The following is a 22,215-nucleotide window of genomic DNA, read 5'->3' on the forward strand; positions in this document are numbered from 1 at the left end:
TATTTTTGTTTTGCAAGACTGGTTTGATTCACACATGGAAATTCAAAACGGGTTAATAATATTTTTTAGTTCTCCGGCTCACCGAGAATTCAACATTGTCGAGCGATAATTGCATTGAAACTTTCTGGCCAATAAAAATATTAATAACTTAAGGTATGCCGCCCGAAGAGGCAGCTATATTAATAAGACCAACAATAACGAAGATGACAATAAAACAAGCTTTGTATGGTTTGGGTGGATCAATGGTGCTAATCCAACAGCTCAGCTCAGACAACATGTAATAAAATATAGTATAACAAAACTATAAATACACACTTGGATAAGAATCACAATTATTCAGAAAAACGAAAACAAAACAAAACAAAAAAGAATTCTTAAGGAGCCATGGATGCATCATCTACAAAGCTACCAATTCATGAACATCCTTTGGCCTCGTCAGCTAGATTTCATGGTCATTGTCAAGGCTGCGGTAAATCGGGTAACTACTACGGAGGCTATCTCTGTAACGATCCCGAGTGCCGCGTTGTCATGTTCCACAAGGAATGCGCAGAATCACCATTAGAGATCAACCATCCTTCCCACCCGGAACATCCTCTCCTACTCACACAAAATCCTCCAAGAAGTAAGTGTGATTTGTGCGGCAAATATCTCTTCGTTCACGACTTTCCCTATTTCTATCATTGTTCCATATGCGACTTCAACGTTGACACATCATGTGCCAGGAAACCACCACTTCCGCTACATCATCCTGATCCCCAAGAACCTCCATTTTTCTTAATAAAAGAGAATCAAAGTCAAAAACTGTGCAGAGTCTGTGAGCAACCAGTTTGTGGTAAATATCATTATGGACGTCCTTCTTGTGATGAGTACGTTCACTTGGAGTGCGTCGACGTCGCGGAGAAAGTAAAACATCTTCCTTTTCACCCTGATCATCCTCTTGAGTACACCACATCTACATATGGCGAAGACCAGAAGTCATGCATTTTATGTGGAGTGACATTGGAAGGTGTCTTATACCATTGCTCGACATGTGACTTCAGCATGTGCCTAGGTTGTGTGATAACTCCCCCACCTCTTGTTATTGAGCATCCCAAGACTCATGAGCATCAGCTTACCCTCTCAACGAGACAGATCTCGTTTACTTGTAATGTTTGCGGCGTGCCTGACAACCGAAGCTCTTATTCATGTCTTCCATGTGGTTTTACGGTCCATCGAAGTTGTATTGATATGCCGCAAGTCATAATCATCAATCGTCACAATCATCGCCTCTCTTACACGAATCATCTTGGTCCAGGGTTTTCGGACTGCGGAGTTTGTCGTCGACCCGTGGATCAGTTACGTGGGGCTTATTCTTGCTCCATTTGTCCCACGTATGCTGTTCATTCAAAATGCGCAACAACCATCCGAGTATGGGATGGGATAAACCTCGAAGGGATACCCGAGGAAATTGAAGATCTTCCATTCAAGGTGGTTGGTGATGATAACATGATGATAAACCATTTCAGTCATGAGGAGCATAACTTAAGGCTTACTAGCGAAAACGTTATTTCTGATGAAACCACGCTATGTGCAGCATGTGTCTATCCTCTCAACGACTCTGGTCCAATATATAGTTGTGTGGAATGTGATTATTTTCTGCATGAAAAATGTGCAAATCTCCCTATGAAGATACAACACGTATCGTACAGTGGACAATTTGTCCTACATGCGAGCGGAGGTGAAGGTCCCGAAGGTGATTTGTTTGATTGTCTCGTTTGTGACAAAACATCGACTGGTTTCAGGTACACGTATGACGTTTTCAATCTCGATGTGCATTGCAGTTCAGTTTCTGAACCATTTGTCTATGATGGCCATTTACATCCCTTATATTATGAACCCGAAGCAAGCATCACCACATGTGACACATGTCAAAACACAGTGTTCTATCATGTGCTCAAGTGTGATGTTTGTGAGTTTAGTGTGGATTTTTCTTGTGCAACTTTGCCTAAAGCATAAACAAATGACAAGTAGTAAAATTGGTGTGATATATGCAAGAGACGAAAGCGGATCCAACTACATGGTTCTACATGTTTGCTGATTGTTGGGGTCACTGATGCAGCGCATCCTTATCCAGTTACGAGAACACATTGATTGTTTGTATTTAGGGGTGTTCTTCCAAGTGTTGTGTCTGTTTTCTAAATTTCATTATGTTTACGTACTGCTTTTCCTTTTTCATTTCCTTATAGGCTTTGTAATGGCTTTATACTTATGTTATGATGAATCTAATAAAAAACAAAAGAGTAAACTCAATGTTTTCCATAAGATTTTGCATTTGCATGGCATAAAAGGAAATTGTGAAATCTGAATTTGGCATACTTAAGAAGAGAGTATGAATTCGATGGTTGGTTTAGGAGATTTTTATGTATTGAAGTCACATAGAAAAGGAAAACCTTAAAATATATATTCTTATATATACTAATTAACCGACGGGTGCCAAAGCAAAGCAAAAAAGAAAGAAAAAACAATCAAACGATGGAGGAGAATGGGGAGGTCGCTCTTGCTCGTCCGATTTCTCGAGTGCATTGCCGGCAGAGATACAATCTAAAACTTGAAGCAGGAAAGACAAAGTTAGGAGCGATTCTTGAGATGTCCATAGTTGAAGAGGGACGTGGATCCCGTAAGGGTTGTGTAAGGACACGGGTCTATCTCTCGATTCCTGTGATCGAAGGGCGTTCAAGACAAGTCATAGTATCTCCATGAATTGTCTTTATATTGAACTCATTCTCTTCAAGTGTCGGTCAGGTGGATTGTTAACGCTGTATATGAATGTCTTGGTGAGTGTTGATCACTATCACAACATTCGCAGGGGCATCAAAATCGATCAGGACCATCGGATCATCAAGGCTGATCAATACGACGGAGTTTGGGACTCCGACTCTATCGTAGTTGATCACGAGGATGGCTGGAAGCATGTCGCTCGGATTTATATGGATGACGACAAAACCCTGAGGTATACCTTTCCCCGTGCTGATATTGCCATGCATCAAATTCACTTTGAGCCTGCGAGTGAGAGTGCAGTAAGAAGTTTAAAGATATCACGGATAGAGGAGAATATCTGTTGCGCAATCTGTTTAGAAGACTTGCTGGTTGGATCAGCTGCCTCTACTTTGCCATGTCAGCATCACTTCCACACCGGATGCATCTTGGAATGGCTCAAGAACAGCCGCTTTTGCCCCACTTGTCGTTTAGTCTTACCTGCCGAAGAAAGAATTTTCTCAAATATATAAAACTTCTCCAAATTTAATTATTAACATAGATACACAATCATATTTAACGGGTTTATGTCAATATCTGAGCACCACACGTTTGATTGAAACAATAATAAGAGACTCTTGAATCCCTGATTCTGTGACTTCAAACTTTTTTTTCCTGTGACTCAAACTCGACGCTACATTATGAAATAAGCTGTATATAAGTAATTTCAAAAGAACGCAGCTCGATTAACCATGCACTAACACAAATATCAATCAAATCAGAATTTTCACTGAATCTATTACCAGTTTTAGTTTTTTCAAATTAGAACATAAATACCATGATTAACCCTGGTCTCTTGACTGAGGTTCCTAGCTTCGGATAAGAGACGTGTCGTAGCTTTTAACTAAGAAAAGTTAAAAACCGTCTCTTAAATAAAAGATATAAGAGACGTTTTTTATATCTCTTATAAGAAACGTCTCTAGCCGAAAAGTGTTAAATCATGAATTAAGAACCCAAATAAGAGACCAGGATTAATCATGCTTTAAGAACACCAGCATTGGCTACAGTTCTATCATAGTGTAGAAAGCAGATTTTTTTGGGTTGCATACTGAAACCATATCCCGAAATGCCATTGCACTGTCAGATGCACCTGTCGAATGAGACTCCAGGTTCGTTTGTTGCTAAATTGGGGCCGGTATGTGTCTTCTTTTTGTTTCCATAAGGGGACATCAGCTGTATCAGTCATCATGGACCTTTGGTCCTCCAAGACTGTCTCGATCATATTATAGATCTCCACCTGGTGTGTTCTTTTCCTATGCGCTACAGCTGAGGACACTGAAGCTATTGCTCTGATACCCATCTCAATACAACCTCTTGCTCTTACCAAGTCAGATAGGCATCCCACATCTGTCCAAGTGTCATACCAAAACGAATTTGTTGCAAAGTTCTAACCAACTGAAACTAAAGATTTTTGAAATTCAAATTTTCACTTACAAGATGGAGGATAAAAACTACAACGCTGCATAGTTATAGATGCTTTTTGACTCTTACGGCAGCTATATAAAACTGGATATGGCATATAGCCCCTAATAAAACCCTTATCTTCAAATTAATGATTTCGAAATATTAGATTATCATCATGGCATGGTTTATATAGTGTTCTAGTTTTTGAAGTATAGATATAAGTCTATGAGAAAGATATCAACATGTTATCACATGGTCAAGGGTTGAGGAAGCAACAACACTTCTCGCTTTTATTAATTTCAGATAACAATTACAAAGAAAAAGGACAACTACATGAAAGCTTGGAAACACGAAATCAAGGAAAAACAAACAAGTAAAAGTAAAAAACAAAATAAAATATTACGAGTAAATTGAGAAAGTGAAGATAATACCAAATGGATCACAAATTCTTAAAACTAGATATAACTGAGAGCTGCCTTATTCGCCTTTTTCGCGAACAAAGCACTCTGCATGGCCAAGTGAATCTCAATCTGCATATTCTCCATCTCTCTTTGAGCTTCGAGCATTGCAGCTAGCTCTTGATTCGCCGAGCTTTTGCTTCCTTCTCCTTCTCCTTTCTTTGCCTCTTCTTCCTCTTTCGCACATGAGTGTAAATGTGTACCGTAATCGCATTCCATGCAGTAATACGCCCAGAGATTATCCGGTACGGTTTCCTTACAAACATCGCAGGTGAAAACTAAACCGGGTTCGGTATAAGGAGAACTGTAAAGAAGAGTGAGCGGATGTGCGTGATCTTCACGCTTCACGGTTTCAGGCATTGAGACACATCCGACATGTACATCGTACTGACAGATCGAACAGTTGTAAGTGAAACTTGATCCGTACTCACCGCAAGCGTGACACGTGTACATTGACTTTGGGGAATAGAGTAAATTCAGACAGTGGGGCTGGTGAGATTTGTGGTTGGTTTCACGTGGAAGGCTAAAACAGGACTTGTGCAAGAAGTAATCGCAGTCTGATGATTTTGTGCATTTGAAAGCTGCACCAATCAGATCGAGATCGCAACCTGAGCAGATGATTTCGTCTTTTGCTTCGCATTTGTGACTGCGCAATGGATGGTTGTGACTCGGGTGCCTAACTGATTGTCGAGAAGACATTGTAACTTTGATGTTTTTGATTTGTTATTTGAGATGTTTTGTGATTGAAATTACCTTAGGGTTTCGTACTATTTATATTGAAAGCTGGAGAAGACTTAGTGATTATGAGTCTTGGTCTTCGATTTGACTATAAGACCAAGTTGTAGTTTATAGTGATTAACATACAATTAAGAGACTAACATAACATGCAAGAGATAAAGATGGTTCATGGATTCAAAGTCAAGAGATGCATTATGCATGGAGCTATTTTCCGAACTCATTCACGCATCTTAGTGTGTTTATTACATTTTTAAGTTATTGAACTAAAGATTTTAAGTCAATTAATGGATTTATCATTATCAAGTTGTGGATAAATACAATAACGTTGACATGGTGACGGCTGTGATTAATTGCCAAATTATTTACAATCCTTCACTCTTACGACAAAGAAATAACTCAAAAATGAAGATTTCACTATAATCAAACTCTTAATTTCAAATGAAAACCCGTTTAATCCTATTTGGAGGATTCTGGAAGTAAATATTCTCAAATTAGTTAACTCTCAAATATTCAAATATTCAAAGCTGGAGAAGACTTAGTGATTATGACCAACATGGATGTGGTGGCAATATTGTCAAGGAGTTTCTCAACTTGCTGCAGCATGTTGGTAAGTTAGTCAACATTTTGAGGGTCAATTCTCTTCTTGGGACAAGCCCTGCTACTTGATTTCTATAGTAATCCAAAAATAAGTTTGGTCCAGTTCTGCTGCTATACAGTGAAGGAGGGTGTTTCTCCTGCTGCTCTTTTAATCATGGACGTTGGCAATTCAATAGAGGACTCAAACACGAAGCCATAAAGAAATAGCAACTCATCATTTGATATCAAAGCTCATGCAAATCTAAATGAGTGTAGAGAGCCTTTTGTGAGAATCACTGTCACACAACGATTGTTAAATGACAGCTTAGATGATTTGTGGCACAGAAATAATAACACATTACACCATCACACAGAGATTGAGAGCTTAGGAACCTTTTTTCTTACAAAAAAACTTAGAAACGATTGTTCGTGAATCTTTCAAATTTAATAAACGAATCCAGTACTCAGTGATTACAACATTGAACACATGACTGTGTTCGATCCAAGCAAATTAAATTTGAACTGGACCAAAGACTGAATAAACCGGACCCTCTAAACCAGCTAGAAGGTCCATCTCTCCAGTAAACATTCTTAAAGAAACAAAAACGTTAAACTTCTACATCAACACAGAAACATTCTTTGCAGATGAATGGAAACATCATGAGAGATCAGGCTTTGTGGTCACGGTAATGAACGATGGCTTCAGGTTTAAGACGACCTGTGCAGATTTGGTGAACCGTTGAAAACAGTGGAAACATCTCCAGCCATCCACAGTGGTTCAAGACCTCGTAGACCTCTCTTGCCGTGGAAACACCCTTCAATAAGCAATCAAACAAAGAGAAACCGCTTCCATATTTAGGATTAAACAAAAGAGTAAAGCTTCTTCTTTAGAATATATGGTGTTTACCTGTAGCTTTTGCCCTTGTAGCATCTCTGCTTCAAGCTCATCAAAAGACCTGTGTTGTTTACACCACAAAAACCATCAAAACACTAACTACAAGCAGTTCAACTGAACCGGAGGAGGACGATTTGATTAACAAAAGGTTTAAACCTTTTTCCTCCACTTTGGGCAAATGTTTCTGCAACTCTTCGGTTTCTTCCTCCTACTGTAATAGTCAAAAGAGCAACAATCACTTTTACAATGGACAAAAGAGAGCAAAAAGATAACTCGCAGTCCTTACAGCAAGTTGTTATGACATCTGCTACACCGCAGCTCTCAAAGAAAGTACTGTCTTTAACAGATGGAAACAGAAGCTTCGAGAGTGCTCTCATCTCTCTTAAACCAATCCTCATGATTGCAGCCTAGATAGAGGAAACTCTTTAAGTCTCTTAAAAGGAGGAGACACTAAAAACTTGATTTGAACAAGTTTACCTTTGTGTTATTACCCATTTCCAAACCATCAACGAAACCCGCTGCAATAGCCACTACATTCTTCAAGGTCCCACACAACTCTACTCCTTCAACATCATGAACCTTAACACAAGCCTTACCGTTGTTACCGGCATTCAACAAGCGAGAATGACAGACACTAGGAGAAGAATGAAAGTTTCTTACCGGTGTGACCATAAAATAGGGAGTACTAAATAACTGAACCCAAGTGTCAGCTATTTCTCTACTCTCTCTATATCCAACCGTTGCTTCGCTAAACTTCTCCACAGCAATCTGTGTTATCATCACAATATTAGTCACAAACCAGAATGTATTGGACCATGTGAAGGATGATAAAAAACTCAATGTCCAACAACCTCGTTGGCGATGTTTGCGCCCATAAGAACACAAGAGTTGATACCAAGTTCCTTGGAGATGAGACTAGAGATCATGCAGGGACCTTCCTTCTTGACTTCCATCCCTTTAACAAGAGATATAGCCTCAACCTCTCCCGTTACCTTTCCCTTAAGCTTCTTGCATATACCACCCATGAACTGATGCGGCGTAACAAAAACCAACATGTTTGCTTCCTTCACTAAATATCATTGAAACCCCATCAAAGAATGTTCATCATGTAAAGGGGTAAAATCTCATTATCACAGACCTGCATTTTCAAGGTCAGGATCTGCAACAACATTTCTTCCTAACTTAATCCCAGGGAGATACTTCACATTTTCCTAATCAAGAAACCAAGAAAATAGTTACATAACCACCCAAGAACAGAACAAGAACAAGATCATTCCTTTTTTGCTTACATTGGTTTTGTTGATTACATCAGTGAGCTTCTCACCATTTGGCAGAAGTTCCTCAAACACCCACATCCTAACTTCATCTGAAACGTATTGGGTTTCAATCAAAACATGTAAAGATGCAAACTTTGTCAAAGAATGAGACAATACCATGGAAAGAAGGAAGCTTGAGGGCATTGGAAGCGATGAGCTTAGCAGCAACGCTTCCCCAGTTGCCACTGCCCACGACCGTAACCCTGGATTTGAAATCACCGTTAGCGCCTGGAGACATAGCGGAGAGAGAGGAGAAACGAGAGGAGGAGAAGAAGGAGGAGGAAGGAGAGGGAGAAGAGGAAAGGAGGAAGATAGAGAAGAATGAGGAACGGATTCGCATGGAAGATAGGAACCGGTTTGAGAGGACACGTTACGGGGAGAAGGAGGGGTACGTGTAGTAACTGTTATGCCTTCTTCAATGCTATAAGCCGCCATCTTTTGGAATTGAATGGTTGGATCTGTGGCGATCTGCTCTATGTTCCATCTTCTTCCTCTCCTTTCTTTTTTCTTTTTTTTTTCTTTTTATTAATATATGTTTTCCTAATTTACAATATTCTTACTAAATTTAATTCTTTTTGGTGTATAGTTGTTTCATTCAACATCACTTATTTTATATGTTAATCATAATAATTTCAGTTGTTTGAATGAAATTGTTCTAATAATGATAAGAATTCAAAACGGTTTATAAAGAATGTTTTTTTTAATCAAAAACAAAGAATGTTTTGTTTACATAATCAATTAGTTATGGGGATTCATGTACACATTCAGATACATATCGGTTTTTCGGATATTAGATTTTAAAATAAAATTTTCATAGGGTATTATAAATTTTTTGACGGGATCCGAGTCGGATTCAACCGGGTCCGGTTAGTATCGTACGAATCTAAAAAACCTAGATAATCTATATCTATATGTTTAAAAATGTCTTTAAACAATTTATAAAAATGTAAAAACCAATTCCGTACAGACGCGCATGTCAAGCTCTAGTTATTTATTAAGACTGTGATTGTGCAACGTAAAGGGAAATTGTTCTTTTATCAATTTTGTGTACTTTTGATGATAATGATGATAACAAATTAGATTTATTATTCATAAATTTATAATAAAATAACGCTTGATACAAGTTCAATATAACAAAGTTCAAACATATTACACTTCTAATATCATATAATTTCAAACACAAAATACATAAGTTTAAATATCCAGCCTAACCTATTTTAACAAAATATTTCTGCATCAGCATTATATAGTAAACTTTTGTAATTTAACCAATCTACAAAAATTACACTAAAACAGAAAGCATCATCTTCAAAAACTTTACTAGATCAGACTTCTTTGAGAAGTTTTCTCTCATTAGTTAAACACATAAATAAATAAAGTATTGCTAACTTCATCATTATATACGATAAAGTTATAAAGTTCATTTAGGAGGTCTGAAACTGATACACATGAACAAATAAGAAATTTTTAAAATTAGTTTTAAATTTGGAGAAAACGCAAGTTCCTTAAAATTAACGTAGAAGATTCCTTGAGAAGTTTACTCACAACAAACTTCTTTAGAAATCTCATTTTGCGTTATTTCTGCAATTACAAGTTAAGGAATGAAGAATTCTCAAGAATATGCTCTATTAGCAGACTTCTTGAGAAGTCTTGTTTTGTATATTATTGGGTTACTTTTGTATTTAGATAAATTTTTGATTTACTAAAGTAAATTTCTCTAAAAGTCTTCTCTTGTAATAAAATTAGATCAAAAGTTTGCAAAAACTTAACTTTTTCGTCTTATTACGTCACATGAAGTCTCCGAAATGTTGCAAGAAATCTACATAGATTAGTTATGCATTTGTCCATATTTGATTTTATAAGAGAAAGCGTTTAGAAAATATTTTATTATTCTTTAGTAAATTACAAAACTGATATGAGCTGACTTCTTGTGATACCTTAGAGACTTCTTCTGACATGGGAGAAGACTTCTTTGCAAGTTTACTATGAAAAGTCGAATATCTGAAAAAATTTGGTCAAAAGCAAAACTAACCTCGTTTTAACATAGACTTTTTGGGAAACTTACTCGATTTTTTTGTTAGATGAGAAGTCTTCGATGTGAAAATTTCATATATAATACATAAATCTGGTGAGAGGTCGTATTTAGCTTCTTCAAGTACCCAATTTTTTTTAGTAAAAGATACCCACTCATTATTGACCAAGAATCATCAAACTTGAGTAACTTTAATAAAATATAATATTAAAATCCAAAATTTTGAGTTTTTAGGATGAAATTAGAGAGCATATTCAAGATAAATGATTTGTGTGTGTAAGAAATGAGATGAGAAGATGTATAAATTGATTTCTAGTTGTTAATGGTTGTTGGTGATATTGAAGACAATGACATTTTCGCTAATAAACGATGAAGATAAGGATCTTTGATTTAGTTAACATATTTTAGAAGTAAATAAATAATAACATTTTTTCGCAAAGTAGTTAAATTTATAGGTTGAATATGGCAAAACAAAATTAAAAAAAAAAAATTGTATTTGAAAAGTTTGGTATTTCTACATTAGTATTTAAAAATTATATTAGTTTTGTAATTGTATTTAAAAAACATATATATATTTGGTATTTATACATTAAAATATAGTAAATACTTACAAAACTAGCTCTTTAGTAGCTCGAACACTGGTTCGATTGACGAATATGCGAGGGTAACCAATAGACCACTTAGATTAACATGTTAACTAATATATTTTGTATATATATATTTGATTCATTTATTAAACGGGTACCCGAAACTGAACCGAAACCGAACTGTAACCTCATAAGTACCTATTAGGTATAAGACTGATTTATTCGATATACCTAGAACCGAATGGTTTCTACCCGGAACCGAACCAAATACTAGAATGTCCAGGGCTAGTTTAGATCATTTTTGTTAAAGTCCTAAATTGAAATGGTTGGTTTATAAGAAAACACATGTTAGAAATATGGTCAATGGTCATTGCTTTTGTCATTTTTTCTGCAGTAGTAGTTTAACTGTTTAAGATTGGATATTCACCAACTAAATGATGTCTTTTCCCCCGTAATTTGATATTATTAATTTTTTAAAAACTATTATTAGGCTTATTTTCCTATATTGAATTAGTCTTTACATTATAAAGAGACAACTATTCCAGCCATCTGGATTCTGGGCCAATAAATTTATAAAAAAAAAACAGACTTATTAGTTAGAACACTTTTAAAATTTTACATAGTAGACTTGTTCATGTTTGTTGTAAATCCCATCAAATCATGCATTTAGCAAGTCTTCTGTAAATTTTCTCGTATTCATACATATTCTTTCGTCATAGCAGACTTGCAGGGTGTGCCGTAAATCAATTGAGCAAGTACGTCGTCATAACTTATAATTGATTTTTTTTGTCTAATACCAAAAAAAAGGTATGTTTTAGTCATCGCATACTTGCATGTGATTGAATTTTTTTTTTTGTTTTTGCCATCCATCCAAAGCTAGATCAAATGATTGATTTTCTATATCTGCTAAAACTGTCAAAACATCGACTAATACTAATCTACTAGGTAACTCATCGTGTTTTTTTTTTAGAAATCATCGTGTTAAGGCATAAATATAAGTATTTATAAAATTATAATATTAAAATATTCTTATTATAGATTTTAAATTGTTTCGTAATTTTAGATTTATAAAAATAAATAAAATGTTTTAAACTAAATTATGTTATTATTTTAATTAACATATGATTTAGAGATTTTATTTATGTTATCTTTTGGTATATTAGATTGTAACAATGCCTCTAAATATATTTATTTCAATTCATAAATATATTTCCAAAAAAAAAATTATTGTATCCTCTAATATTTTATCATGAATTTATTTTTTTAAACCAATATTCATCCATTTGTTCAGGTCCCAACTCATCTATCATTATGAAATCCAATTTGTCATTGATCGATGGATTCTTACGACAAAATATTTTTGATGCTATTTACCATTTTCACTGGTAACTCTTTTCCTATCTTATGAAAAGCTATAAAGCAGGAACTCGAGATCTTATGACTATTTTTCAGTGTTTTTTTTTCATGATGGCATATAAATCTTAACATACTGATTTTTTTTTTGCTAAGAAATCTTAACACACTGATGATAAGTCGAAAACACTCCTATTGTTGTATTGATCCACATGGTGCCGAGGATTGAATTATAAATGGATGCTCTTCATATCTCCAAGAACTCTCTAGTTGTTTTTCTTCCATTCGCTCATGTGTGTATAAACACTTAGTTGTTTGCATTTATTTGGTGAAGCCATAAAAGAAATTTCATATGATTATTTTTATACATTATAAAATAAAATTGTTGATCAAATTATGATGTAGATTTCGGAATAAGTCTTAGATGTCTTAGAAAATCTACACGTTGTAGATTTCTCTATATTAAATATAAACTTCTGAAGGATACAATTATAAAATAACTTTTTGATTTTTTAGTGGTCACAGTGTGTAAATAATAATTCTGCTACTCCTTTAGGTTTGTTTGTATTGATTTGAATATAGGATCTATTTTTTCATTTCAAATCAAAATTTTAGGTTATTTTGGCAAATCCCCTTTATTAATCTACCACACTAGAACCTAGAAGGTGATACAAGGAAAACGCTATATTACAAATCAGTAACTTACAGAATCGTGGTGTGTACGTAGTCATGCAAATAATATTTTGAATAAAGATAGATTAAGTTATTAATTGACTTGTTAAACGTTTTTGAACTGCCACATTGAAACATCCGAACTACAAATGTATAGAATAACTTTGGACCACGTCAAATATGGCATACGCTCTTACCTTATAAATACTGAGCTAAAATGCTTCACAATTTACAACACAACAAACATATAAAACACACTTGGAAACATATTACAAAACCACTTGTTTGAAAATGAGGGTTTCAATCCTGATTACCGTATTAGCTGTAGTCATTTCCTTTGCCAAAGCTTATGATCCAAGCCCACTCCAAGACTTCTGTGTCGCAATTGATGACCCCAAAAATGGAGGTGCGTATAAAGCCCGGTTTCTGTAACTCAATCTCCTTTTTCTCCTTAAGCTGATTACATTATATGATAACATATTCTTCGAAATGAAATCTACGTGCAGTTTTTGTGAATGGTAAGTTCTGTAAGGATCCAAAGCAAGCCAAGGCAGAAGATTTCTTCTACTCAGGCCTCAATAAGGCCGGAAAAACCAATAATGATGTCAAATCCAACGTGACAACAGTCAATGTCGATCAGATTCCAGGGCTAAACACTATGGGAATATCCTTGGTTCGCATAGACTATGCACCATATGGCCAAAACCCACCTCACACGCACCCTCGCGCCACTGAGATCCTTGTTCTTTTGAAGGGAACATTATACGTCGGTTTCGTTTCTTCCAATCAAGATAATAATCGTCTATTCGCCAAAGTATTGCAGCCAGGTGACGTTTTTGTATTTCCCATAGGAATGATACATTTTCAGGTGAATATTGGGAAAAATCCCGCGGTAGCCTTTGCGGGACTGAGTAGTCAGAACGCTGGTGTCATCACGATCGCAGATACTGTGTTTGGGTCAAACCCACCGATCAACCCGGAGGTTCTGGCTATGGCGTTCCAGTTGGATGTCAATGTTGTCAAAGACCTTGAGGCCAAGTTTAAGAACTGAATTTGAGTCATTAAGAGTGTATGTCTTTGTACCACTCAAGTAAACATATAATATGAATTAAAATCTACGCGTAAAATAAAAAGGTGTATCCACCTAATTTGATATTGAATTTTAAGTTTACTTTTCCTTAATTGATTTAGTCTTACATTTTGTAAAATGTCACGGTAATAAAAGTTACTTGCATATTTGAATAAGTCTTTAAGAGTTGTTAGAAAGATCAAGGGTACTGATCACCTTAAGAAGAGATAGTAAAACAAGCTATCAAATAAAACATATAAAATCTTGGCCAACTCCAATCGTACACCAAAACATCAAATTTGGTATGATTTTTTCTCCAGTGAGACACCAAAAAACACCATCCCATCAAATTTGGTGTTGAATGAATTGTGTTACATCAAATTTGGCGTAACACTATTTATCACACCAAATAGTTTATATGCATATTTTGCTTATGTTTCATTTAATAATGTAGTTCAATTATTATTATTAATTAAAATTTGTAACTAAACATAAATATACGTTATTATTTGTATTTTAAATATATTTTACATATCTGGTATATTTTTAAGAATCAGTATGATGTAATATAGTTTTATTTTCAAATATCGATTATAATCTTTATTCAATTTAATCAGTAAAAAACAATTAATAATATTACTTTATTGTAAATTTTGATTTAATAGTACTTAATTACAAACTTTATGTAGTACTATTATATCCACCAAACATTAAAATAACATTTTTATTTTTATTTTATAATAAATTTGTATTACTAACTAATACAGATTTTATTAAAATAAGTATATAATTTGGTTGCGTGCTTTTTATAATTAACAGTTTGTAATTTTTGATATAATATTTATATAAAACAAATAAATAAAAGTACAATATTTTAAAAAATATATAAATATAAATAAATTTTATAAACATAAAATTACAAAAAATTAACAAACATAATATCAAAGTGTGATAAAATAATTATTTATTAATTACAAGTAATATTAAAACTGAAAATATCAAATAATATATTATATTACTGTTGGTGTAATATTTTTGGTGTCATGGTTAAAGATGAGAAAAAAAAACAATGACACCAAAACACTAAATTTAGTGTGATTTCGATGTTAAGATTGGAGATGCCTTAAGATAAAACTAGGTGGACGGCTCCGCATGTATAATTCATATATTTCATATATAACAATTATTATAATTATATAAATAGACCAATATTTTTTCTCTTTCTCACAATCATTATGTCCCTTTTTGTATCTCTCTCTTTATCATATTCATTTCATTTTCTATATTTCTTTCCCTCTCACATACTCACTCCGACTTTCTCTCTCTCTTTATCATACTCATTTTATTCATGTATCTCTTTTCCTCTCACATATGCACTCCTGTCTCTCTTTTAATTTTAAACCATAAGTTGTTAATTAGAATGGCCGTTTGACGTCAAAAAAAACCCATAAGTTGTTAATTAGAGATTTTAGATTTATTTAGCGCTCAGAGCAGCTCGGGAATGGGAAGGTGCTCAATCTTTTCACCCAAAAGCTCCGAAGGTTACCCTCAGATCGCCGTTGGAAAGAGACCCACCACCTAATACCATCACTTGCAACACAGATGCGGCATGGATCACATCATCAACAAAGGCGGGCATGGAGATCAACAGAGGCTCCTCAAGACAGGCGTATGTCTCATCGGTTTGCATGGCAGACGCGATGGCGGTTAGAGAGGCCCTCCTTCACGCTTCCTCCCTAAGATACACCATGATCTGGTTCCGATCAAATTCACAAGTGCTCATGAGAGCAATCAACCAGAAATGGGGACCGACAGAGCTTTTTGAAGTGTTGTCGGACATCGTTTCTCTTGCGTCTTCCTTCATTTTTTGTCGCTTTACTTTCTTTTCTAAGGCTTGTAACAGGCTAGCAAATTCAATTGCTAAAGTCCAATTATGTATCTGAACTTTCTTCCTTTGAATTTGTAGCCCTTTTAATATCAATCTATTAGTTGCTCAAAAAAAAAATATTTTAGTAGATTAAAAATCGATTTCTACTTTTAGATATGGGTAATTCCACCCAGTAACTAAGAAAAAAAACCAAATTCACTATCTAACTAAAATTCCACCCTCTCTCCTCTTTTCTCTTCCTATCTCTCTCTTCTCTCTCTCTAAAAATCTAATTTCTCTTTTTTTTTGGTTATTCCCTAAATAAACCCTTTAGATATATGCAACCTACTTTTATTGCATAAACTGTATCAATTTTGAGTAATACTATTTGATTAATAAAAGTATATAATACATAATAGTTGTATCATTCAAAACAATTTACTTTTTAATACACTTTTCAATAACTATCCATCAATAAAATTTAATCAATTCAAATATTTATAATTAATGTTTCTCAAAAGTATACAAAAGTATCTTGAAAATATATAAATTTATTTTTGTAGAACTAAAATAAACTCTAAAAAATCTTACTTACAGAAAAGAACAGAGTATTACTGGTGGGGAATTTTTAGTTCTCAAAAAGACGGTTTCTTTTCTGTCGCGATTCTTTTCGTGACTTGGTGTTGTTCAAAATGTTCAATTTAGATATTTTCTTGAGATAGAAAGATTACATCTTGTCGTGTCTGTGACAGTTTCTCTCTTTCTACTCTCTCATTCTCTCTGCTTTACCTTTTGTTTATTTGGATTCGTTTGCTTCTCTGATTCTAGGGTCCGAAACCGATTTTATAAATGCGACATTTTGACTGAAAAGAAAAAGAAGATAAATTGAATGGAGCCTCCAACGGGAATATTGTCATCTCTGTGGCGATTCATACTCTTCATTCCTTATTTCACTGGCTTACTCCTTCTGGGTGTTCTTAAAGGTACAAACTTTCACTTAAATTTCCATCTGATGTTGCTAAAGTCATTTCATTTAAGTCCAATTTTGAATCTTTTATCAGGGCCAGGGGTTTGTTAATATATATATTTCCTGGTCCGGTCCATTCGTGGATTTGACTTAGTAACCTGATGTTGACCTCAAGTTTGGCTACTTACTTTTGTTTTAGGATAGGGTGGCCCTCTTTGGGTTGTTAGTCATTTATTGTTTCATTCAAGTGTGAGCTTTTTCATTCATTCATCAAGCAGTTTTGCCCATATTATGGTTCTTCAATACCAAAAAGTACTTTCATTTTAATCGAATATGGCACTGTGAACTTTGTTCTGTTTATAACTAATGTTGCTCACTTGTTATGGTTCATCTCAGAGTAACTTTCATTCATTTCATTTATCAAGTCTTTCCAAATTTAGTGAAAGTGTATGAAAGTAGCATTTCTGATTTCCTCTGGTGAACTATTTAGTGCCTTTTCTATATTTTAATGTGGCAATGATCCTTTTTTTTTTTTGCGTAGGTATCGTTTTCTGCCCGCTTATATGCCTTATTATGGCTATTGGAAACTCTGCAATCATCTTAGGCCTTTTACCAGTACATTGCATTTGGACTCTCTATTCCATATCAAGGTTAACTTTCTCTCTTCAACATTGTTGTTACCTTCTTTACTACTCAGATGTTGACAAGTGTTTTTGGTTTCAGTGCTAAACAATTAGGCCCAATCTTGAAGCTCTTTCTGTGCTTGTGCCTTCCTCTCGGCATCATTCTCTGGCTTGTGGTTAGTATCACAGGAAGCGTCCTCGGAGGAGCTTTGTATGGCTTTCTTTCCCCAATCTTCGCCACCTTCGACGCTGTTGGTGAAGGGAAGTCTAACCCGCTTTTCCATTGCTTCTACGTAACTCTTCTACTTCCTTTTTCATGTCCTTGTGGATTATTATTACTATTCACTCACATTACTCATTTGTTTGTTATAAGGATGGAACTTGGAGCACTGTGAAAGGCAGCTTCACTGTTGTCTGTGACTTCAGAGACGTTTGCTTTCACTCCTACTTTTCTTTTATGGATGATCTTAGAACATCAAGCGCGGATACTCGTCACTATTATGAAATAAGGTCTACACAACTCTTATGAAGTTCAGTCAATTATTTATAAAAATGCTTTCTTACAGTTATGTAATCTCAGGCTACTTCAAATCCCAGGCGCTGTGATTGCTGCGGTTCTTGGAGTTATTGTTGATTTCCCAATGATTTCACTCATAGCCTTGTTTAAAAGCCCCTACATGCTGTTTAAAGGGTGGCGCCGTTTGTTTCATGATCTCATTGGACGTGAAGGTCCTTTCTTGGAGACCATGTGTGTCCCCATCGCAGGCCTTGTGATCTTACTCTGGCCTTTAGGTGTTGTGGGTGCGGTTCTAGGTTCCGTGGTCTCTAGTGTCTTCCTTGGTGCCTACGCTGGTGTAGTCTCATATCAGGAATCTTCCTTCTTCTTTGGCCTCTGCTATGTTGTTGCTTCTTTGTCGATCTACGATGAGTATAGCAATGATGTTCTTGACATGCCTGAAGGCTCTTGCTTTCCCAGGTTTGTTTTCTCTGCATTTGCTAAACATACGAATCTTTGTGTCTGTCTCGTTTAACACTAGAAACTTGTTTTTTATTTTACAGGCCAAAGTTTAGAAGAAAGGAAGAGGAAGGTGGTACTGGTGGTCTTTCAAGACCAAGTTCTTTTAAGACAACTCCATCAAGAGGAGGATCTAACAGAGGCCCAATGATTGACCTGAAGCCACTTGATGTACTTTACAATCTCTCTCTTATACCATTTATCTTGACTGTTTATTTGAAATCTTTTTAATGGTTTTTGCAGCTTCTAGAAGCTGTTTTTGAGGAATGTAGAAAGTACGGAGAGACTATGGTAACGAAAGGGATCATAAACTCAAAGGACATAGAGGAAGCAAAGTCTAGCAAAGGCAGTCAAGTGATCAGCATTGGCTTACCTGCTTATTCCCTTCTTAACGAGCTTCTAGTTCTACGCTCTATCAAATCCAACTCCACCGGTTTGTTACTCGGTACGTTGCAATATGGTTTACAAGAACCGTATCTTTTAGAGCTTCTCTGGATCATAAATGTTAGTGTCTTTTCTGTGTAGGTGACGGTGTAACTGAGATAACTACAAGGAACCGCCCAAAAGATGCCTTCTTTGACTGGTTTCTGAATCCGTTTCTGATCATTAAAGACCAGATTGAAGCAGCGAATCTGTCTGAACAAGAAGAAGAGTATCTTGGAAAGTTGGTTCTGCTGTTTGGAGATTCAGAGAGACTTAAATTCTCCATTACCGAATCTGACTCTCCTCATTTGACCGAGTTAAGAAAAGCAGAACTTGACTCCTTTGCTCGCAGGTAAACCATAATAAAACAAAACATCACACTCAAATGAACCTTGTTTTGGTTTTTAACCATTTGTGTTTTGGATGTTAAGGCTTCAAGGACTGACCAAATCAGTGTCAAGATATCCAACGTTCAGAAGACATTTTGTTGAACTAGTCAAGAAACTATCAAATGATCTAGACAAGAAACATAACCGGTTTGAAGGCGGCGGCGGTTCAAGACCGGTTAAGAAAACCGTATCTAGGATTTTCAGCCAGAGATCGTTCAAGCAAAAGACGAGTAGCAATGGGTCAGATCATCAAGATTCACCAAACCGTGGCTTAAGAGACATTGATATTGTGTAAGTAACAATGTAATGTTGTTGTTTTACTTTTTTAGCTCTGTAATGACAAGTTTTTAATATACAGATTCAGTGAATATGAAACTGTTCTTCTCCATGATCTAACAATTTCATTTTTACAAATGTTCTGGATGAGTAGAGTCCCCCCCTTTTCTTGATTTTTGTTTCTCTAGAAACAGCAGAAACGTTTCTTCTGCACATGAATAGGAGAAACGGTTTTCACTTTAGTCCTTGTATTTTTGAAAAGTAACGGATAAAGGCTAATGTTTTCGTTTGTGTACACTTTTAGTCCTATATTTTGACAATTTGGTTAGAGGAATGTTACCGTAGGTTCATCTTGTCCTTTGTTATTATCACGGCGTTGAGAGGGCGCACGACCACTAGCGTTTGTCTTTTTGTCGTCTCGAGCTTTAGCGAATATAACGGTGAATCCTTCAGCTGATGCTGGATCGTTTACGTCCCATTCTCCAAATTTTGGTAATGGTCGATCTTGTTGTTGTTGTCTTTGTTGATTATTCTGATTTTTTTTTTGTATAGATATATGCCAAGACACACAAAATCAATGTACAACATACAACAAAAGAATGTGAAAACGCTAGAAATGAGAAAGATCTTACCGATGCCATTCAAAGATCGTGTTAAAAGATGAGGTTTAGGGCATGAGATGATCTTCAAACAACAAGAAACTTTTGTCTTCTCTTTGTTTTTTCTTGACGCTTTTTTCTCTAACAGAAGATCAGAAACATGAGCGTTTTTCAAAGGTTTAAATATAGGTTACGTACTTACGTTTAATTTACGTGTTTTTTATTGTTGAAGCTTGAAATTAAACGCGCAGGACAAAGCGACACGAATTGTTTGCCTTCTTCTAAGAAACGGCACAAATTGTTATTCTCTTACTGATCGGTTTTGTTACGGATAAATTTATCGAATTAGACATTGCCGCATGTTGGACTGCTTGAGCCTACCACGCGCGTTTCATAAACCGTTAGGATTGTTTTAGCTTTGATATGACGACGTAGAGTCAGCTACGCCTTATCATTTTTTTTCTCTTAACTAATCCTCATTAGTAAATTTAATAATTACAGTTTATTGAAATTACATGATCCTCAAGAAGCCGACTACAGATGCGAAATAAGAACTAAGCTATAGTTGAAAACGGCACGAATGGTTTGTCGTACGAATCGAACCGGTTTACCGATTCTTTAACGATCATTCTGATGAATTATCGACTCAGACATCATCTCGCGTGTCGGATTTGTCTTGTACGCTTGAGCACGCGCGTTTCAGATCATATCCATTAAGTTTCTGATTAGCCATTTAGTTGGATATATCATAACTGTTTTAGCTTTGATCAACGGTCACGATGACCAAGTAAACGAACCTAATCCTCATTAGTAATAAACTAACCATGTTACTGAAAATAATCATTTCTAAAATAATAATTAAATAAACACACTACAGTATTTAAAACATAACTCTTCTTGCACTTGCTCTTTTTGTCCGAGCATAATGGCGTCTGGTTTGGTCGGAAGAGTTGTTGGAACGAACCCGTCGAGGGCAGCACGATTGATTCCGTCGCGTTGGACATCATCAAAAGCTGTCGTAGGAGCGAAACTGAAGACGTTCCAGATCTACAGATGGAATCCAGATTCTCCCGGGAAGCCTGAGCTCCAAGACTACCAGATCGATCTCAAAGACTGTGGCCCCATGGTTCTAGACGCGCTCATCAAGATCAAAAACGAGATGGATCCGTCGCTCACTTTCCGCCGATCGTGCCGAGAAGGCATCTGCGGCTCGTGCGCGATGAACATCGACGGATGCAACGGTCTCGCTTGTTTGACGAAGATCGAGTCGGAGTCTTCGAAAGAGACGACGATCACGCCGTTGCCGCATATGTTTGTGATAAAGGATCTGGTGGTGGACATGACGAATTTTTATAATCAGTACAAGAGTATTGAGCCGTGGCTGAAGAGGAAGACTCCAGCGTCGGTTCCTGGGAAGGAGATTCTGCAGAGTAAGAAGGATAGAGCTAAGCTTGATGGGATGTATGAGTGCATCCTCTGCGCTTGTTGTAGCACTTCTTGTCCTAGCTATTGGTGGAACCCTGAGTCTTATCTTGGCCCTGCCGCTTTGCTCCATGCCAACAGGTTCACTAACTCTTGCTTTTTTTTTCTTTTTTTTCTTATAGTGGAGCTTGATTGGTTTAAGCAAATAAGATTTGATAAAAAGATTGAGATTCTGGTTAAGATTTGGGTGATTGATTATGTATGGCTAGCTGGGTTGTTTTTTCTCCTTTAGTTTGACTAAAGGAAGGTGCTAAGGACTAGTCTACACCTTCCAAGGTACTGTAACAAGACATTTCTTTTTAACATATGCAGGTGGATAAGCGACAGTCGAGACGGGTATACTAAAGAAAGACTTGAAGCCATTAACGACGAGTTCAAGCTCTATCGGTGCCACACTATCTTGAACTGTGCTCGTGCCTGTCCAAAGGGATTAAACCCAGGGAAACAGATCTCACACATCAAGCAACTTCAGAAATAAGAATAACACAACAATTCAAATCGTGCAGTACTCATTGGAATCTCATTTATCAATGGGGTTTTTTTTTTTTGGAGATAATAAATCTGCAAGAAACGCTGATTTCGGAATAATTCTTGTATTGCTTTTGCAAACTTACAAATATCAGAACAGATGAGTTTGCTTTGCCTTTATATTACTTAACAAAAGAGTTTTGCTTTGTTTTA

At 35.8% G+C, this 22,215-nt stretch overlaps 7 protein-coding genes and 1 long non-coding RNA gene across 9 annotated transcripts; 4 read left to right on the forward strand and 4 right to left on the reverse strand.

Moving 5' to 3' along the window:
• The first annotated feature begins 384 nt into the window (after positions 1–384).
• Positions 385–1,995, forward strand: LOC103850184. The gene has a single exon (XM_033276001.1). The coding sequence runs from the start codon at positions 385–387 to the stop codon at positions 1,993–1,995; it is 1,611 nt and encodes a 536-aa protein (XP_033131892.1).
• Positions 1,996–3,338: 1,343 nt separating this feature from the next.
• Positions 3,339–6,149, reverse strand: LOC103850185. Its single transcript, XM_033274536.1, has one exon. The coding sequence runs from the start codon at positions 5,352–5,354 to the stop codon at positions 4,653–4,655; it is 702 nt and encodes a 233-aa protein (XP_033130427.1). The 5' UTR covers positions 5,355–6,149; the 3' UTR covers positions 3,339–4,652.
• Positions 6,150–6,392: 243 nt separating this feature from the next.
• On the reverse strand, positions 6,393–8,728 carry LOC103850186 (glycerol-3-phosphate dehydrogenase [NAD(+)] 1, chloroplastic). Its single transcript, XM_009126901.2, has 10 exons — positions 8,298–8,728; positions 8,154–8,230; positions 8,003–8,075; positions 7,716–7,933; positions 7,525–7,632; positions 7,342–7,443; positions 7,151–7,271; positions 7,021–7,075; positions 6,877–6,925; positions 6,393–6,784 (listed from the first exon to the last, which is right to left on the reverse strand). Exons 1-10 carry the CDS (start codon positions 8,518–8,520, stop codon positions 6,638–6,640), a joined length of 1,173 nt encoding a protein of 390 aa, XP_009125149.1. The 5' UTR covers positions 8,521–8,728; the 3' UTR covers positions 6,393–6,637.
• A 299-nt stretch (positions 8,729–9,027) lies between these two features.
• Positions 9,028–14,077, forward strand: LOC103850187 (germin-like protein subfamily 1 member 13). Its single transcript, XM_009126902.2, has 2 exons — positions 9,028–13,230; positions 13,331–14,077. The coding sequence occupies exons 1-2, from the start codon at positions 13,116–13,118 to the stop codon at positions 13,873–13,875; spliced, it is 660 nt and encodes a 219-aa protein (XP_009125150.1). The 5' UTR covers positions 9,028–13,115; the 3' UTR covers positions 13,876–14,077.
• LOC117126482 lies at positions 14,039–15,313 on the reverse strand. Its single transcript, XR_004449077.1, has 2 exons — positions 15,231–15,313; positions 14,039–15,197 (listed from the first exon to the last, which is right to left on the reverse strand). It is a non-coding gene; the product is annotated as an uncharacterized LOC117126482 (long non-coding RNA).
• A 1,097-nt stretch (positions 15,314–16,410) lies between these two features.
• LOC103850189 (uncharacterized membrane protein At3g27390) lies at positions 16,411–19,563 on the forward strand. 2 transcript variants are annotated; one of them, XM_033274515.1, is made up of 10 exons: positions 16,483–16,501; positions 16,589–16,743; positions 17,269–17,377; positions 17,451–17,643; positions 17,724–17,860; positions 17,931–18,326; positions 18,410–18,536; positions 18,609–18,810; positions 18,891–19,140; positions 19,220–19,563. In XM_033274515.1, exons 2-10 carry the CDS (start codon positions 16,650–16,652, stop codon positions 19,470–19,472), a joined length of 1,761 nt encoding a protein of 586 aa, XP_033130406.1. In that variant the 5' UTR covers positions 16,483–16,501; positions 16,589–16,649; the 3' UTR covers positions 19,473–19,563. The 2 variants fall into 2 exon arrangements, with proteins under 2 accessions (XP_009125152.1, XP_033130406.1); XM_009126904.3 differs by having other exon boundaries at positions 16,411–16,743.
• LOC103850188 (protein NOI4-like) lies at positions 19,523–20,192 on the reverse strand. The gene is made up of 3 exons (XM_009126903.3): positions 20,086–20,192; positions 19,794–19,985; positions 19,523–19,661 (listed from the first exon to the last, which is right to left on the reverse strand). Exons 1-3 carry the CDS (start codon positions 20,092–20,094, stop codon positions 19,638–19,640), a joined length of 225 nt encoding a protein of 74 aa, XP_009125151.1. The 5' UTR covers positions 20,095–20,192; the 3' UTR covers positions 19,523–19,637.
• Positions 20,193–20,926: 734 nt separating this feature from the next.
• LOC103850190 (succinate dehydrogenase [ubiquinone] iron-sulfur subunit 2, mitochondrial) lies at positions 20,927–22,215 on the forward strand. The gene is made up of 2 exons (XM_009126905.3): positions 20,927–21,615; positions 21,847–22,215. Exons 1-2 carry the CDS (start codon positions 20,978–20,980, stop codon positions 22,010–22,012), a joined length of 804 nt encoding a protein of 267 aa, XP_009125153.1. The 5' UTR covers positions 20,927–20,977; the 3' UTR covers positions 22,013–22,215.

This window comes from Brassica rapa, chromosome A07 (assembly GCF_000309985.2).
Source record: "Brassica rapa cultivar Chiifu-401-42 chromosome A07, CAAS_Brap_v3.01, whole genome shotgun sequence".
Lineage (NCBI taxonomy): Eukaryota > Viridiplantae > Streptophyta > Magnoliopsida > Brassicales > Brassicaceae > Brassica > Brassica rapa.

What these genes read in the sequence shown, in the direction of transcription:
- LOC103850184 (XM_033276001.1), top strand. Translation starts at nt 385, where the DNA reads ATGGATGCATCATCTACAAAGCTACCAATTCATGAACATCCTTTGGCC.
- LOC103850185 (XM_033274536.1), bottom strand. Translation starts at nt 5,354, where the DNA reads ATGTCTTCTCGACAATCAGTTAGGCACCCGAGTCACAACCATCCATTG.
- LOC103850186 (XM_009126901.2), bottom strand. Translation starts at nt 8,520, where the DNA reads ATGCGAATCCGTTCCTCATTCTTCTCTATCTTCCTCCTTTCCTCTTCT. An exon ending in ATGTAATCAACAAAACCAAT is followed by an intron (nt 8,076 to 8,153) that starts GTAAGCAAAAAA and finishes TTTCTTGATTAG; the next exon opens with GAAAATGTGAAGTATCTCCC. An exon ending in TACAAGGGCAAAAGCTACAG is followed by an intron (nt 6,785 to 6,876) that starts GTAAACACCATA and finishes TGCTTATTGAAG; the next exon opens with GGTGTTTCCACGGCAAGAGA.
- LOC103850187 (XM_009126902.2), top strand. Translation starts at nt 13,116, where the DNA reads ATGAGGGTTTCAATCCTGATTACCGTATTAGCTGTAGTCATTTCCTTT. An exon ending in TGATGACCCCAAAAATGGAG is followed by an intron (nt 13,231 to 13,330) that starts GTGCGTATAAAG and finishes ATCTACGTGCAG; the next exon opens with TTTTTGTGAATGGTAAGTTC.
- LOC103850189 (XM_009126904.3), top strand. Translation starts at nt 16,650, where the DNA reads ATGGAGCCTCCAACGGGAATATTGTCATCTCTGTGGCGATTCATACTC. An exon ending in ACTCTCTATTCCATATCAAG is followed by an intron (nt 17,378 to 17,450) that starts GTTAACTTTCTC and finishes TTTTGGTTTCAG; the next exon opens with TGCTAAACAATTAGGCCCAA. An exon ending in CGTCACTATTATGAAATAAG is followed by an intron (nt 17,861 to 17,930) that starts GTCTACACAACT and finishes ATGTAATCTCAG; the next exon opens with GCTACTTCAAATCCCAGGCG.
- LOC103850188 (XM_009126903.3), bottom strand. An exon ending in AAGGACAAGATGAACCTACG is followed by an intron (nt 19,662 to 19,793) that starts GTAACATTCCTC and finishes ATTCATGTGCAG; the next exon opens with AAGAAACGTTTCTGCTGTTT.
- LOC103850190 (XM_009126905.3), top strand. Translation starts at nt 20,978, where the DNA reads ATGGCGTCTGGTTTGGTCGGAAGAGTTGTTGGAACGAACCCGTCGAGG. An exon ending in GCTTTGCTCCATGCCAACAG is followed by an intron (nt 21,616 to 21,846) that starts GTTCACTAACTC and finishes TAACATATGCAG; the next exon opens with GTGGATAAGCGACAGTCGAG.